The sequence below is a fragment of the Ranitomeya imitator genome, chromosome 9 (genome assembly GCF_032444005.1).
Source record: "Ranitomeya imitator isolate aRanImi1 chromosome 9, aRanImi1.pri, whole genome shotgun sequence".
NCBI lineage: Eukaryota > Metazoa > Chordata > Amphibia > Anura > Dendrobatidae > Ranitomeya > Ranitomeya imitator.
The window spans coordinates 33,663,102-33,679,884 of record NC_091290.1 but is presented as its reverse complement, the minus strand read 5'-3'; the positions used below and the strand labels follow the sequence as shown (position 1 = coordinate 33,679,884).

The 16,783-nt window shown below is 43.2% G+C and overlaps 1 protein-coding gene and 2 long non-coding RNA genes across 3 annotated transcripts in view; 1 reads left to right on the top strand and 2 right to left on the bottom strand.

Annotated features, from left to right (window-relative positions):
- Positions 1-786: 786 nt before the first annotated feature.
- Positions 787-4,262, bottom strand: LOC138649702 (uncharacterized). The gene is made up of 3 exons (XR_011315347.1): positions 4,132-4,262; positions 1,564-1,640; positions 787-1,079 (listed from the first exon to the last, which is right to left on the bottom strand). It is a non-coding gene; the product is annotated as an uncharacterized lncRNA (long non-coding RNA).
- The window catches only part of LOC138649703 (uncharacterized), a 54,231-nt gene continuing 39,580 nt past the window's right edge, over positions 2,133-16,783 (top strand). The window contains exons 1-2 of the long non-coding RNA XR_011315348.1: positions 2,133-2,183; positions 4,094-4,615. This is a non-coding gene — a long non-coding RNA (uncharacterized lncRNA). The remainder of the gene's footprint in view (positions 2,184-4,093; positions 4,616-16,783) is intronic.
- Positions 5,852-16,783, bottom strand: part of LOC138649475 (protein spinster homolog 1-like) — a 39,016-nt gene continuing 28,084 nt past the window's right edge. The window contains exons 5-12 of the mRNA XM_069739951.1: positions 14,363-14,514; positions 14,042-14,111; positions 10,753-10,895; positions 10,519-10,662; positions 8,600-8,789; positions 8,316-8,381; positions 7,683-7,947; positions 5,852-5,862 (exon numbers count right to left, since the gene is read on the bottom strand). Of these exons, the coding sequence (XP_069596052.1) occupies positions 5,852-5,862; positions 7,683-7,947; positions 8,316-8,381; positions 8,600-8,789; positions 10,519-10,662; positions 10,753-10,895; positions 14,042-14,111; positions 14,363-14,514 (1,041 nt within the window). The remainder of the gene's footprint in view (positions 5,863-7,682; positions 7,948-8,315; positions 8,382-8,599; positions 8,790-10,518; positions 10,663-10,752; positions 10,896-14,041; positions 14,112-14,362; positions 14,515-16,783) is intronic.

Genomic DNA, 16,783 nt, shown 5'->3' with positions numbered 1-16,783 from the left:
AGTCCAGTAAGTGAAATGTCCATAAGTGAGAACAGAGACCGAGCCCGGAATCTGTCTCTTTTTTTGCAGTAGGAAACTCACATTATTCCGTGAGTACGTCTGACTGCGGAAAGTCCAGTAAGTAAAATGTCCATAAGTGAGAACAGAGACCGAGCCCGGAATCTGTCTCTTTTTTTTTGCAGTAGGAAACTCACATTATTCCGTGAGTGCGTCTGACTGCGGAAAGTCCAGTAAGTGAAATGTCCATAAGTGAGAACAGAGACCGAGCCCGGAATCTGCCTCTTCATGCATCAGGAAACTCACATTATTCCGTGAGTATGTCTGACATGTCCATAAGTGAGAACAGAGACCGAGCCTGGAATCTGCCTCTATGCAGCATGAAACTCACATTATTCCGTGAGTATGTCTGACATGTCGATTAGTGAGAACAGAGACCGAGCCCGGAATCTGCCTCTTCATGCAGCATGAAACTCACATTATTCCGTGAGTATGTCTGACATGTCGATTAGTGAGAACAGAGACCGAGCCCGGAATCTGTCTCTTTTTTTGCAGTAGGAAACTCACATTATTCCGTGAGTACGTCTGACTGCGGAAAGTCCAGTAAGTGAAATGTCCATAAGTGAGAACAGAGACCGAGCCCGGAATCTGCCTCTATGCAGCAGGAATCTCACATTATTCCGTGAGTACGTCTGACTGCGGAAAGTCCAGTAAGTGAAATGTCCATAAGTGAGAACAGAGACCGAGCCCGGAATCTGCCTCTATGCAGCAGGAATCTCACATTATTCTGTGAGTACGTCTGACTGCGGAAAGTCCAGTAAGTGAAATGTCCATAAGTGAGAGCAGAGACCGAGCCCGGAATCTGTCTCTTTTTTTGCAGCAGGAAACTCACATTATTCCGTGAGTACGTCTGACTGCGGAAAGTCCAGTAAGTGAAATGTCCATAAGTGAGAGCAGAGACCGAGCCCGGAATCTGTCTCTTTTTTTCTGACATGTTTTCGTCTTGTAGAATAGTCATCACATCCGGCTGCATTCCATATTCATTGACGGTCACACTCAGGCCTTTCTCTGGGAATAGTGATCTGCAGAAATAATAAATATGACTGATTATGACTGAAGATGGAACAACTGGATATCATATATAAGTGGAACACAATGTGCTCCTGGTTACTGAATTATTGTCTTGTGAGAAAATATTTAAGATAATTGATATTTGCTTATTCTTGGGTTTGGACTATACCCCCCATTCATATAGAAATGACTATCAACAAACTCCAGAAGGGAGATTTGTTACTTTTTGGTGATTTTAACATTGATCCAAATGGTTACTTAGACTCGACTGCTCAGACAGGATAACTATCCCAAATATTAGACTACGGGCTAAATAAACAAGAACTATATGATGTATTTTGGTGTCTCTTCAAGGCAGTTCACACAATTCTCCGACAGACATAAAACTCTGTCTAGAATCGATTTGGTTCACACAAATATATTCTCCTTATCAAAAATGTAAAAAAATGACTATTGGTCAAAAGACACAGTCTGACCATTCCTATCTTATCTTACCTTTAAGTATTCCTCAGGTCCAGCCTTAAAAATTCTAATTTATGGAGGTATAACTATTACCTCCTGCAGGACACAATCTATAAAGAAGAAATAGAAACAGGATTAAAAAATGATTTTATAGAAAATAATACAGGAGGATTATCTCTATATACAGTAAAGCATTAAACCCAATGTATTCTACCGCTACGTGCGCTTCTCTCCATGAGACACACTGTGACATTATGTTACGGTCGTACTTTACTCCAATGCAACTCCACAGAGTATTTCCTTCCCAATCTCCTCTGTGCTGGAGAGGCTGTGGGAAACCGGGGGAAATTTACACATATTTTGGAATTGTTCCTTATTAAAAAAAATTGTGCAAAGAAACTTCGAACTTACTCCTATGAATTTCTAAACCCAATATTACTCCATAATTAGCAGTATTATGACAAGATGTAGAAGAAATCCCATGGAAGGGGCATCAACGCACAATATATAAGTTCAACTTTGTGCTTAGGTAAAAAAGTTTTTTTTTAAACATATTTAGTTGGATGACTGTCATGATGTAACTCTTTTTGTTTTAACACAGGCTAAACCCACAACTTAAATACTAAAGGAGGTGTATTACCAAAATATACCAGGTATGTACCAAATTAAATGTTTATAAATATTACGTACAAAATGCAACATTATAATAGTCGGTTTACTCCTAATAATAATGAGCAGCCTTCACTTTACTTTCTTTCCTGTAACTTTGCATTGTTACCCCATTCTTCCCTTTTCTCCCTCCCCAATTTATACTCCTTGCTAACATTATTATTGGTGTAAAATTTGGAAATGTTAAATAAAACCAATTGAACAAGATGACCGGACAATTCACTATTTTTTTCACCTGTTCTAAATGCCGTCATTCTCCTGAAACTATCGTTGCTCGTCCTTTATTCCTGGGGTTCTCAATTCTCCCTTTATATAAATCTAGTATTTTTTTTTCAAGTGGGCGTGACCCTCTACATTTTTCTCTTTTTGAGAAGTATCTTGATGATCATGCCTAGTTGGCTAAAATGCTTGATAAATATACAGGGAGAAATATATCAGGAATGGACGTAGTATATTGCCCAGCCATGTAGTATATTGCCCAGCCACGTAGTATATTGCCCAGCCACGTAGTATATTGCCCAGCCACGTAGTATATTACCCAGCCACGTAGTATATTGCCCATCCACGTAGTATATTGCCCAGCCACGTAGTATATTACCCAGCCACGTAGTATATTGCCCATCCACGTAGTATATTGCCCAGCCACGTAGTATATTGCCCAGCCACATAGTATATTGCCCAGCCTTGTAGTATATTGCCCAGCCACGTAGTATATTGCCCAGCCACGTAGTATATTGCCCAGCCACGTAGTATATTACCCAGCCACGTAGTATATTGCCCATCCACGTAGTATATTGCCCAGCCACGTAGTATATTGCCCAGCCACATAGTATATTGCCCAGCCATGTAGTATATTGCCCAGCCTTGTAGTATATTGCCCAGCCACGTAATATATTGCCCAGCCACGTAGTATACAGCACAGAGCCACGTAGTATATTGCCCAGCAAAATAGTATATTGCCAGCCACGTAGTATATTGCCCAGTGACGTAGTATATTGCCCAGCCACGTAGTATATTGCCCAGCCACGTAGTATACAGCACAGAGCCACGTAATATATTGCCCAGTGATGTAGTATATTGCCCAGCCACGTATGTAACAGGTTAAAAAATAAAAAATAAACATACTCACCTAACGATCCGAGGGCCCCTTGTAGTTTAACATACTCACCATTCTGGTCGCTGCTCCTCAGCGTCCCGTCTCTCTGCTTCCTGGGATCCAGCGGCGCTGTGCCGATGGGTGCGCGGCTGCCGCCATCTCGTGTTCCCAGGATGCATTGCGAAATTACCCAGATCACTTAGCGGTGTCGCGAGACCGCTAGGTCTTCTGGGTAATTTCGCAATGCATCGCTGGAATGGAAGATGGCGGCAGGCGCGAGCGGCTCACCGGACAACGGAGGGTGAGTATAGCAGGTTTTTTGTTTTTTTATTATTTTTAACATTACTTTTTTTTACTATTGATGCCGCATAGGCAGCATCAATAGTAAAAGGTTGGGGACACACAGGGTTAATAGCGGCGGTAACGGAGTGCGTTACCCACGGCATAACATGGTCCGTTACCGCCGGCATTAACCCTGTGTTAGCGGTGACCGGAGGGGAGTATGAAGCGGGCGCTGGCCACTGACTGCGGGGAGTAAGGAGCGGCCAATTTCTTCCGGACTGTGCCCGTCGCTGATTGGTTGCGGCAGCCATGACAGGCAGCTGCCGAGACCAATCAGCGAATGAATAACCGTGACAGACAGAAGGACAGACGGAAGTGACCCTTAGACAATTACATAGTAGATGGAGCTTTGTTACTCTTATGTTATGGCGCTTTGTTATGGAGATAGATGTATTATACAGATGCTGGGTATTACCGTTACTGATTATGGAGCTAATGCTAATCCAAATTCTGCAGGAGATATGAATGGATAATGAACATATTTGTGCACGTACCTTCAGACTCTGTCTCTGCCCTCTTACGATCTTCTTCAATAAAGAGGGCACATCCAAAAAAGAATCCTCCTCCGATAGCCAAGACAAAGGGACAAACCATGAGGGCGTACTGCAAACTGTGGAACTTCCATAGATCCGTGTCTGGATTTTGATGTTTTATGTGGTCGGATATCTGAAGATATGATGAAATAAATAGTTGTGTGGTGAATGGAAGAAAAAAACATAATTGACTGGACACATTAACACTGACAGCAGTGAATGGAGAACAGTGGCATCTGGTGATCACAGAATGAGAAGGTTCTCACTGCAGATAGTGGAGGAGCTTCATCCTCCAAACCATGAACAGCACTGGTTCCAGTTTCCGCAGCCCCAGCACTACACATTGCCTAGAGACAGGACTGATGTGACATCCTCCCTCAGCAGATGATCTATGACATCACTCCAGGCCATCTTGTCCTTGGAGTTCTCCTGCCGTGCACACAAGGTAAGAATAGTTTGCTGGTGCATAGCTTCCATGTATAGTCCTGCTGGGTAATGTATGTGTATGGATACTGCTTGTATGTCCGCTGTCTGCAGAGGTAGAAGTCGCACAATAAATGATCATCACGCCATCAACATTTATTTGCAGGACACAACATTCCTGAGTAATTGTTAATTTGCTAAATATGACCACCTAATAAATCTAATTGCTTAAAGTGGTTATTGAGGACTATTATTTTTACTATTAGCCTAAAACCTAACGAGCACTTGAGGTAGCTGCTACGACAGCCAGTTACCTGCTTGTTCTTGTGCGCAGGCTCAGAGCCATTACAGACCGCTCCTTCCACTGATTCATCTGTTCCACATCAACAGAGCAGCTCTTTTTCTTCTGAACTGCTCTGTTAACGGGGCGTGAGTGCTGAGGCCATGCTGAAGGACAGACAGCTCCCCGTAGTTAGGTAGCGTGGAGCCGGCTGTCAATCATCATGATGTCAGCAACCACTCTGCATCAACAGAGCAGAGTGGAAGAGAAGATGCTGCTATGTCGATGTGACATCAGCGGAAGCCGCTAAATCGGAGGTCAGAGCACTCTGCGCCTGCTAGTTCTTAGGCCCATAGTAAAAAAAAAATAGTCCTGTGAACCCTTTTAAGTATGCTATGATTAGGCCACAGCGAGACTCGCTAGGTCATATAACGCGGCTACATCTGTATATATCTGTTAGGATACTTTATGTAGACATGGAGACCACCACAATAATACAGCATTACATAAGGTACTGTACCAGTCAGACCTCAGGATACGGCTATAGCCACATCCCCTGTACATGTCTGTGTGTTGTCCGTCTTTTTCTTGATCCATACAAACGTGTTTTAAGAACTCCTTGTGTCTCTGATCTCAGAGACTGAGAGCATGTCCTATTCTCGTCTGTTCTGCGGATCAGATTTGGCCATTAAAGAGTAACTGTCATTTTAATTTTTATATAAAAATAATCAAATAGTACAAGTGAAAATAAGCAACTTTGCGACAGATCTTATCTTGGACTTCAGAAAGGCAGATCTTAAAAGACTCAGACATAGGGTAGGAAAGGTCCAATGACTGGATGCTCTAAAGGACACAAATGTCCAAGAAGGAAGGGAGATTTTAATAAATGAAATTCTCACTGTACAATCAGTATCAATTCCAAAAAGAAGGAAGAATTGGAAGTTTTTAAAGAGACCAGGATGGATGAACACAGAACTTTTAAACACTTGCTAAAAAGGAAAAAAACAAATATATATCAAATGGAAAGAGGGGCATATCTAAAGAATAGTATAATGCTGTTTGCAGGGAATGCAGGGCAAGCGTTAGAACAGCTAAAGCCAGTAATGAAATGAAGCTTCAATTGGAGAGCAAAAGCAGTAAAAAAGGATTTTGGGGGTATGCCAAAAGCAAAAGAAAAGTCAAAGATGCTATAGGATTTTTACAGGTTGAAAAGAGTCAAGCTGTCAAAATTGATGTTGAGAAGGCCAAACTTTTAAATTCATATTTTGCATCTGTGTTCTCTAAGAGAGCAAATGTAACATCAAATGATCATTGGTATACTATCGAAGGAATAAATGAATTCACACTATCCATAAACAGAGATATAGTGAGGGAACACTTAGCCAATTTACATGAATTTAAATTTCCTGGTCCAGATGAATTACATCCTGAAAGTTATAGCAGAAGAAATGGCAGAGCCACTAACCGAAATCCTGAAAGATCAGGAGACGTCCCATCAGATTAGAGAAGGGCAAATGTCCCTATCTTCAAAAAAGGAAAGACGATGGAACCAGGAAATTACAGGCCAGTGAGCCCTACTTCTATACCAGGAAAGATCTTTGAACAAATTATTAAACAGCATGTATGTACTTTGATAACATTACAGTAATTAACAAGAGCCAGCATGGATTTGTAGCAAACAAGTCATGAAAGACTAATCTAATTTCCTTCTATGATGGAATCACTGACTGGGTGGATCAGGGAAATGCGGTAGATATAGTATATCTTGACTTCAACAAAGCATTTGATAAAGTATCTCATACAATCCTTATTGAAAAAATGACCAAGTATGAAATTGACAGAACTACGGTTAGGTGGATTCATAACTGGCTCAGTGATCGTACTCAAAGAGTGGTAATAAATGGAAGCACATCCAATTGGAAGAGTGATTCAAGTGGGGTACCACAAGGCTCTTTCCTGGCCTCAATGCTGTGCAACATTTTTATAAAGGATCTAGATAAGGGAACTGAAGGTAAACTGATCAAATTTGCAGACAATTAAAAGCTAGGAGGAATAGCTAACACTGAGGAAGACAGAGAATGGATTCAGAAGGACTAGATAAACTTGAATAATGGGCAGGGGCTAATAGAATTATATTTAACATGGAGAAATCCAAGATTCTACATGTGGGCAAGAAAAACTAAAATTCCATTTACAGAATGGGAGGAATAGAACTAAGCAACAGCACGTTTGAAAAAAGACTTGGGTATACTAATAGATCACAGACTGCACATGAGTTAACAGTGTGATAAAGTAGCAAAAAAGGCAAACGCAGTTCTAGGATGTATTAAGAGAAGCAGAAAAGAGCCTAGATAACGTGAAGTAAATATCCCCCTCTACTCCTCTTTGGTCAGACCTCATATGGAATACTGTGTTCAGTTCTGGGCACCACATTTTACAAGAAACATTGAAAACTGGAGCAAGTTCAGAGAAGAGCTACCAGGATGGTGAGCAGACTGCAAAGTATGTCCTGCGAGGAACGGTTAAAGGATCTGGGAATGTTTATCTTGCAAAAAATAAAAGGCTAAGAGGAGATTTAATATCTGTCTACAAATATCTGAAGGGTTGTCACAGTGTAGAGGGATCATCCTTATTCTCATTTGCACATGGAAACACGAGAAACAATGGAGTGAAATTGAAGGTTGAAGATGCAGATTAGATATTAGAAAAAAGTTTTTGACAATGAGGGTAATCAATGAGTGGAACAGGCAGCCACGAGAGGTGGTGAGTTCTCCTTCAATGGAAGTCTTCAAACAGAGACTTGACAGACATCTTGTCTGAGATGGTTTAGTGAATCCTGCATTGAGCAGGAGGTTGGACATGGTGACCCTGGAGGTCCCTTCCAACTTTAACACTCTGTTTCTAGGATGTACAAATGGAAAAAGATGTGTGAATGTAGCCTTAAAGTGATGTGAAAATATGTAACAGTTACTTACCAGCCCGATGATATAAGAGCTTCCGGCAGCTCCCAGGAGGTCGGACACTATCATAAATATGGCCTCTGCTGTTGATCGGCTTGCAGGAGGTACCACATTCTGAAACAAGAGAATATTCTGAGTGAGCAGAAGGAAGTCACTGGATGCGGCAAATTAAGAGAACATTGGCAAAGTAAACATACATGAAACAGAAGGAAAGAGCACAGTCAGCCAGGATTGGAAAAGAAGCCCAGAAACGCGTTGTGGACTGAGATTTCATTAGAGAAGTTTTTAATCTTCTTGCGCTAAGTCTATTTTGGAGTTTAGTTGGGAATTATCCAACAAACACTTGGATACAGCCAGGATTAAGGGGCATTTGGCGCTGTCACTAAAGGGTTGAGGGGCATTGATGGGTGAAACAGAACATACAGGCTGACTGCATATACATAATTTTAGTTGTGCTAAGTTTAGCGCTTTTCTCCACTCACCAGGCGAATAGCAGCCGAAACGGAGCAGTTCAGTGTCAGACATAAGATTCCGAGGAATAAACACACCTGCAGAGATAAAGAACAATACATATATAGAGTTTTGTTTCTTACACACTTTCCTATCCTCTATAGGTTTTGTCTTTTTAATCCATTCATCCACCCCAGCTTCCATACATTCATACAGTGCCCCTGCCATACTCTATGATTTCTACTTGCTCATTACATCCGTCCTATGTCCGAGACCCAGTAAGGGAATGAAAGCAATCTACACATCAGGTACTTACATAAGTGGCCACCAGACTGATGTTTCCCATAAATATAGCGAAGTACAGGAAAATGGCGGAGCAGAGCATGCCAGACGCACACACTATTGGGTCGGCACGAGGGTTGTACTTGCTGTATCTTTTGGCTATCTCCACTCCTGAGACAACTCCACAGATGCCAGCGATGACCATAGCTCCACCAAAAATCAGACTGCAAAGAAAAGTAGTAACAAGATTAGTCAAGGAGCTTGAATTAATGATATATAAATAATTTGATATACCGTATATACTCGAGTATAAGTCGACCCAAGTATAAGCCGACCCCCCTAATTTTGCCACAAAAAACTGGGAAAACTTATTGACTCGAGTATAAGCTTAGGGTAGGAAATGCAGCAGCTACCGGTGAATTTCAAAAATAAAAATAGATGCTCCATACCGTTGATTATTGCCCCATAGATGCTCCATATAAAGCTGTGCCACATATAATGCTCTGCACCGTTCATTATGGCCCCATAGATGCTCCATATAAAGCTGTGCTATATAGAATGCTCTGCACCGTTCATTATGGCCCCATAGATGTTCCATATAAAACTGTGCCATATATAATGCTCTGCACTGTTCATTATGGCCCCATAGATGCTCCATATAAAGCTGTGCCATATATAATGCTCTGCACCGTTCATTATGGCCCCATAGATGCTCCATATAAAGCTGTGCTATATAGAATGCTCTGCACCGTTCATTATGGCCCCATAGATGCTCCATATAAAACTGTGCCATATAGAATGCTCTGCACCGTTCATTATGGCCCCATAGATGCTCCATATAAAACTGTGCCATATATAATGCTCTGCACCGTTCATTATGGCCCCATAGATGCCCCATATAAAGCTGTGCCATATATAATGCTCTGCACAGTTCATTATGGCCCCATAGATGCTCCATATCAAGCTGTGCCACATATAATGCTCTGCACCGTTCAGTGTGGCCCCATATAAAGCTGTGCCACATATAATGCTCTGCACCGTTCATTATGGCCCCATAGATGCGCCATATAAAGCTGTGCTATATAGAATGCTCTGCACCGTTCATTATGGCCCCATAGATGTTCCATATAAAACTGTGCCATATATATTGCTCTGCACCGTTCATTATGGCCCCATAGATGCTCCATATAAAACTGTGCCATATATAATGCTCTGCACCGTTCATTATGGCCCCATAGATGCCCCATATAAAGCTGTGCCCCATATATAATGCTCTGCACAGTTCATTATGGCCCCATAGATGCTCCATATAAAACTGTGCCATATAGAATGCTCTGCACCGTTCATTATGGCCCCATAGATGCTCCATATCAAGCTGTGCCACATATAATGCTCTGCACCGTTCATTATGGCCCCATAGATGCTCCATATAAAGCTGTGCCACATATAATGCTCTGCACCATTCATTATGGCCCCATAGATGCTCCATATATAATGCTGTGCCATATATAATGCTGCTGCTGCAATAAAAAAAAAATCACATACTCACCTCTCTTCGCTCAGGACACCGGCGCATTCAATATTTACCTGCTCCTCGTGCGGCTCCGTCTCCAGCACTGACGCTCAGCAGAGGGCACGCACTGACCGCATCACCGCGCCCTCTGACCTGAGCGTCACAGCCAGAGGACGCTGGAGACGGAGCAGCACCGGAACGAGGAGCAGTAAATATTGCACAGCGCTCCCCTCCCCGTATACTTACCTGCTCCTGGCGCGATATAAGCCGAGAGGGGGACTTTCAGCCCCAAAAAATGGGCTGAAAATCTCGGCTTATACTCGAGTATATACGGTAATAATCATTTGAAATATAAATATTTTTTTCAATATAAAACTGGGGTAGGGGGGATATTAAATTTCCACCAGTGATGGTCAAATCAAAGTTTGATAAACTTGTACCTGTCCTGAGAGTCGCAGACTTCGGTCTGACATGGCTGAATGACGTCCCGGGCACGCTTCAGGAAAGTGAGAGCGTGGAAGCCGATGGCTCCGGCCGCAAACTTTACAGCCGTCATCCCAAGTGTGGAAAACACAAAACTCCAGCTGCAGAAAGTGAAAAGGGAAAAACATGTAAATAACGCAGAAGTCACGGGGTGGATCAGTGACATCAATCAGTGCACAGAAAACACCTACTTTTTCAGGAGTTGTTTCACATCTGAAATCCATGTTTTGGAGCTCGGCGGTTTGCTGTTATTTTCTTCTGTTGCTCCTCTGGTCGGTTCTTTTACAAACACAAACATGAGCAGGACTCCTATCATGCCCAGAGCAGGGGAGATCTGTGGAGATGAAGAAGGAGACATCACATGTTAAATATACAGAGGTGTCATCAGTAGTTATGAGCGAACGTGCTTCGCCACAATCACTAGGCTCGGTGTACTCGGCGAGCACTGAGTATTTCCAGGATTATTCGGCGGGATCTCGGGTCTCTACCCTGCAATTCTGGCACTCTTTAGAGCACCAATGGCAATGCAGGGATTGTCTGCCACGCACTGTAATGCCGCAGCCATCTTTGTTGTGGTATTACAGTGATTGGCTGGCCGCACAGCGTCATCAGGTCTAGGCCGCATTCTGCTCCGGACTTAGCGAGTGCTTAGGGAGAGATTGGGTCAGATTCTTTCTTTTATTAGTTAGTGTGGGTCTGCTAGTGTTCAGTCCACAACTCCTGAGAAACCAAGTCCTTTTTAGGGCTAATTCGGGGGTCCAGAGATTGCAGCGCTAGGTAGGCAGGGGAGTCTAGCTGCAGACTACAGCCAGATCATTGCAATAGAAGAGCGTGAAAATCTAATTTTTTCCCATTCTTTTTTGGTCCCAGGCACCAGATGTGAGTGCGCCAAAAAAATCTGTCCTTTTTGTTTGTGGTACTATGTAATATTTTGTAGTGTCTTACAACATTTTTTATCACCATTTTGCTGCCCTAAAATCTGTAGCTGGCACAAAAATATTTAGCTACAGTTCACTGTGAGTTGTAAGCCACACGCATCGCATATCATTGTGCTAAATATCTTACAATTTTAGTACTCCATTTTTTTTTTGTGTCATAGCCAACTTGTTGACACAATTTTGGTGTGCCCAAAAAATTAAGGCCACATTTTGATCAGTCTGTTATCTCTGGCTGACACCTGCTGTATCAGTGGTGTCAAAATCCGTGCTTTGCAGGCATACCTTGTATTTTTTGGTCTGCTAGCCTTGGTCTACTAATTATTTTTGGTTTAAAAAATCTAAAAAAATAATACATTAAATGTACTCTATGTTATCTCCGTCAGACACTCAGTGTATCTGTGGTCTCCAAATACTTGCTTTTCAGGCATACTGATCACATATCATTTTTCTCCCAATAAATCCATTTGTCTTGAGCTTTACAAATATTTCAGTAGTCCATTTAAAATGGGCAAGGCAAAAGGCAAGAGACGAGGAAGTGGACGTGATGCTGATGGTGCATGCAAAGGACGAGGCAGTGGCCAAGCTGAAAGTGGCCCACAAGAAAGACCCACATCTTCCCGCTCGACCTTCCTGTCCCAGTTTCTACGGGACCCCAGCACACCACTATTGATACCAGAGCAGTGTGAAACGGTTGATGGTTGGATAACGGATAATGCTTCTAGTCACTTAGCCACCATGTATTCCACACGATCTTTCCATTTTTCCTATCTCTAGACCATCCTCTTATGACCTAGTGTATACCTCTCCAGTCTAAACATTTTTTAAATACTATTACATTATATTTTTATTTTTATCCCCTGTCTCTGAGCTGTTGCTAGGGACCAACATATCTCGTTGGACACATTCTGGCTTCATATCTATGAACCTGTGTTCCCCCTCCCTTTTGTTATTTTCTTTCATAGGTGGATTCACATCCTTTATTCATTTTTTTATTTCAGTATGATTGATCATTCATTATGTCTCCTCATTCTCTGCCACTAGTTCACCAGGGTTAACGGGTTCTGTGATGCTATAGCCAGTCCAATTTTTGGAAAGGGTGTATGTGATGCCCATAAAATATTTTTTTCAAATGTACCCCCCATGGGGAAATGTTTGTACAATTTTAGTACTGCAAATGTTTTATTTTAGTGTCAGAGCCTACTTATGGACACAATTTTGGTGGGCCAAAAAAAATCAAGAACACATTTTGATCACTCTGTTATCTCCTTCAGACGCACGGTGTATCTGTGGTGTCCAAATCCTTGCTTTGCAGGCATACATTGCATTTTTTGATCTGCTAGACTGCTACCCTCGGTGTATACAGTATTTTTAAAATTTAAAGAAATACATCCCACATATGGAAACAGTCTGTTATTTCAGTCACACGTCTGGTGTATCAGTGGTCTTCAAATCTTTTAAGCCATACATTCCAGTTTTTGGTCTGATACCCTTAGTGTATACAGTATTTTGTGGTTTTTAAAAATTTTTAAAAAACATCCCACAAATAGAAACAGTCTGTTATCTCAGTCACACATCTGGTCTATCTGTGGTCTTCAAATCTTGGCTTTTCAGCCATACATTCCAGTTTTTGGTCTGATACCCTTGGTTTATACAGTATTTTGTGGTTTGAAAATTTTTAAAAATACAGGCCACATATTGAAACAGTTTGTTATCTCCGTCCGACGGCCGTTTTATGTATGGTGTAAAAATAGTTTTTTTTCATGCATACATTCCAATTTTTGGTCTAATACCCTAGGTCTATACACTATCTTGGTTAAAACAAAAAAATGTTTACAGTGTGATAGTTCCGTGACACGCCTCATCTATATGTGTGCTACAAAGTGTGCTTTTGAGGCTTCCATTCTCCTTTTTTTCCTGTGTGTTACCCTAGCTCAAAACAGTAAACACTATTTTTTGATTAATTTTTTTTTTTAATTTACCCCCATGGGGAAATGTTGGTCAGGCAGCCCATACACTTTGTGTATGGGCATTTCAAGTCTAGGAGACCCACTCCTTTAAATTGGGCCTACTTTTTAATGAGACCTTCCTCCACAGCTCATCATCCACTGACACTAGATCACCAGGGTTAACGTATTCTGTGCTGCTACAGCTAGTCAATTTTTTGGCAAGGGTGTCTATGATCCCCATAAAAAAATGTTTAAAAAATGTACCCCCCTATGTACACTGTACATAGGCAGAAAGCTACCAATCAGTGGTGGGGGAGGGGTTACACAGAGGAGGAGGACTACGTGGCATGAGACAACTAGTCCCCTCCTCATAATTTCCTGCTGATAAAATAGTAATTTTTTTTTCCTAAACAACTAGAGGGAGCAATATGTGACACATCGCAGGAATCAGGTTCTCTGCCCCTACAGAGGATCCCTGCTCTCAGATTAAATGATAAAAACCTACTGGCAGAATCCCTTTAAAACTTTAAAACCATATAGGAGTTATAATTCAGATTCACAGCTTGTCCACAAGATCCCTTAGACCTATTACTTACCCGAAAGGCCCAACGCCAGTCTCCAGAGGCCGCACTTGTCACTTTAGAGCCATCGATGTAACCAAGGCCACTGTAATAAACAAAAAGAAAGTTGTCATCATTTCTGCACACATATACACATATACTGTAAATGTGTGAGTGTCTTTCTCCAACTCCTCCTTCCTGATTAATGATTCCTCATTACTTGCGGAGGATTTGGTAAGATGCCATCCATGTCTTGTACATGATGCATCTGCGGAGCGCAATCTGGGCCGAAAATAGTCCACAACAAATAGGCAAATTGTCGGAATGACTCTAACCATTAAATAGGTCCACACTCACCTGCCAATAAATGCTACTCCGTAATAACAGGAGAGCGCGCGGCTGCGCCGGTCTCCCACATACATGTCGGCAATGATTGAGGGGGCAATTATTGTAAAGCTCGCCTCTGCTGCTCCCACCAGTCCATTGATCACCAGAAAAGCTGTAAAATTCTGTGAAAACATAAAAAAATATTCAGTGCTTATTTCAGAAAGTTTTCTTAGACACCTAAAGAAATACCATAATAGAGAGATTTGTAACTTTCCCTAATTTTGGAGCCGCTCCTGCTTGTGTCTCGCAAATACTAATGGAAAATACTGATCTATGGTAGATACAGACAAGGGAGGTGGAGGACATGGGGGCTGACAGGATCTCTTTATGTTCACATTCTACAGGGCTGGTAGGCAGGGGATTTACTCCTAGATAAGTGAGTGCTGCTGGGTGGAGGACATGGGGGGCTGACAGGATCTTTATGTTCACGTTCTACAGGACTGGTAGGCAGGGGATTTACTCCTAGATAAGTGAGTGCTGCTGGGTGGAGGACATGGGGGGCTGACAGGATCTCTTTATGTTCACGTTCTACAGGGCTGGTAGGCAGGGGATTTACTCCTAGATAAGTGAGCACTGCTGGGTGGAGGACATGGGGGCTGACAGGATCTTTATGTTCACGTTCTACAGGGCTGGTAGGCAGGGGATTTACTCCTAGATAAGTGAGCACTGCTGGGTGGAGGACATGGGGGGCTGACAGGATCTTTATGTTCACGTTCTACAGGACTGGTAGGCAGGGGATTTACTCCTAGATAAGTGAGTGCTGCTGGGTGGAGGACATGGGGGGCTGACAGGATCTCTTTATGTTCACGTTCTACAGGGCTGGTAGGCAGGGGATTTACTCCTAGATAAGTGAGCACTGCTGGGTGGAGGACATGGGGGCTGACAGGATCTTTATGTTCACGTTCTACAGGGCTGGTAGGCAGAGGATTTACTCCTAGATAAGTGAGCACTGCTGGGTGGAGGACATGGGGGGCTGACAGGATCTCTTTATGTTCACGTTCTACAGGGCTGGTAGGCAGGGGATTTACTCCTAGATAAGTGAGTGCTGCTGGGTGGAGGGCATGGGGGGCTGACAGGATCTCTTTATGTTCACGTTCTACAGGGCTGGTAGGCAGGGGATTTACTCCTAGATAAGTGAGCACTGCTGGGTGGAGGACATGGGGGGCTGACAGGATCTCTTTATGTTCACATTCTACAGGGCTGGTAGGCAGGAGATTTACTCCTAGATAAGTGAGTGCTGCTGGGTGGAGGGCATGGGGGCTGACAGGATCTCTTTATGTTCACATTCTACAGGGCTGGTAGGCAGGGGATTTACTCGTAGATAAGTGAGTGCTGCTGGGTGGAGGACATGGGGGGCTGACAGGATCTCTTTATGTTCATGTTCTACAGGGCTGGTAGGCAGGGGATTTACTCCTAGATAAGTGAGTGCTGCTGGGTGGAGGGCATGGGGGGCTGACAGGATCTCTTTATGTTCACATTCTACAGGGCTGGTAGGCAGGAGATTTACTCCTAGATAAGTGAGTGCTGCTGGGTGGAGGGCATGGGGGGCTGACAGGATCTCTTTATGTTCACGTTCTACAGGGCTGGTAGGCAGGAGATTTACTCCTAGATAAGTGAGCACTGCTGGGTGGAGGACATGGGGGGCTGACAGGATCTCTTTATGTTCACGGTCTACAGGGCTGGTAGGCAGGGGATTTACTCCTAGATAAGTGAGCACTGCTGGGTGGAGGACATGGGGGGCTGACAGGATCTCTTTATGTTCACGTTATACAGGGCTGGTAGGCAGGGGATTTACTCCTAGATAAGTGAGTGCTGCTGGGTGGAGGGCATGGGGGGCTGACAGGATCTTTATGTTCACGTTCTACAGGGCTGGTAGGCAGAGGATTTACTCCTAGATAAGTGAGCACTGCTGGGTGGAGGACATGGGGGGCTGACAGGATCTCTTTATGTTCACGTTCTACAGGGCTGGTAGGCAGGGGATTTACTCCTAGATAAGTGAGCACTGCTGGGTGGAGGACATGGGGGGCTGACAGGATCTCTTTATGTTCACATTCTACAGGGCTGGTAGGCAGGAGATTTACTCCTAGATAAGTGAGTGCTGCTGGGTGGAGGGCATGGGGGGCTGACAGGATCTCTTTATGTTCACATTCTACAGGGCTGGTAGGCAGGGGATTTACTCCTAGATAAGTGAGTGCTCCTGGGTGGAGGACATGGGGGGCTGACAGGATCTCTTTATGTTCACATTCTACAGGGCTGGTAGGCAGGGGATTTACTCCTAGATAAGTGAGTGCTCCTGGGTGGAGGACATGGGGGGCTGACAGGATCTCTTTATGTTCATGTTCTACAGGGCTGGTAGGCAGGGGATTTACTCCTAGATAAGTGAGTGCTCCT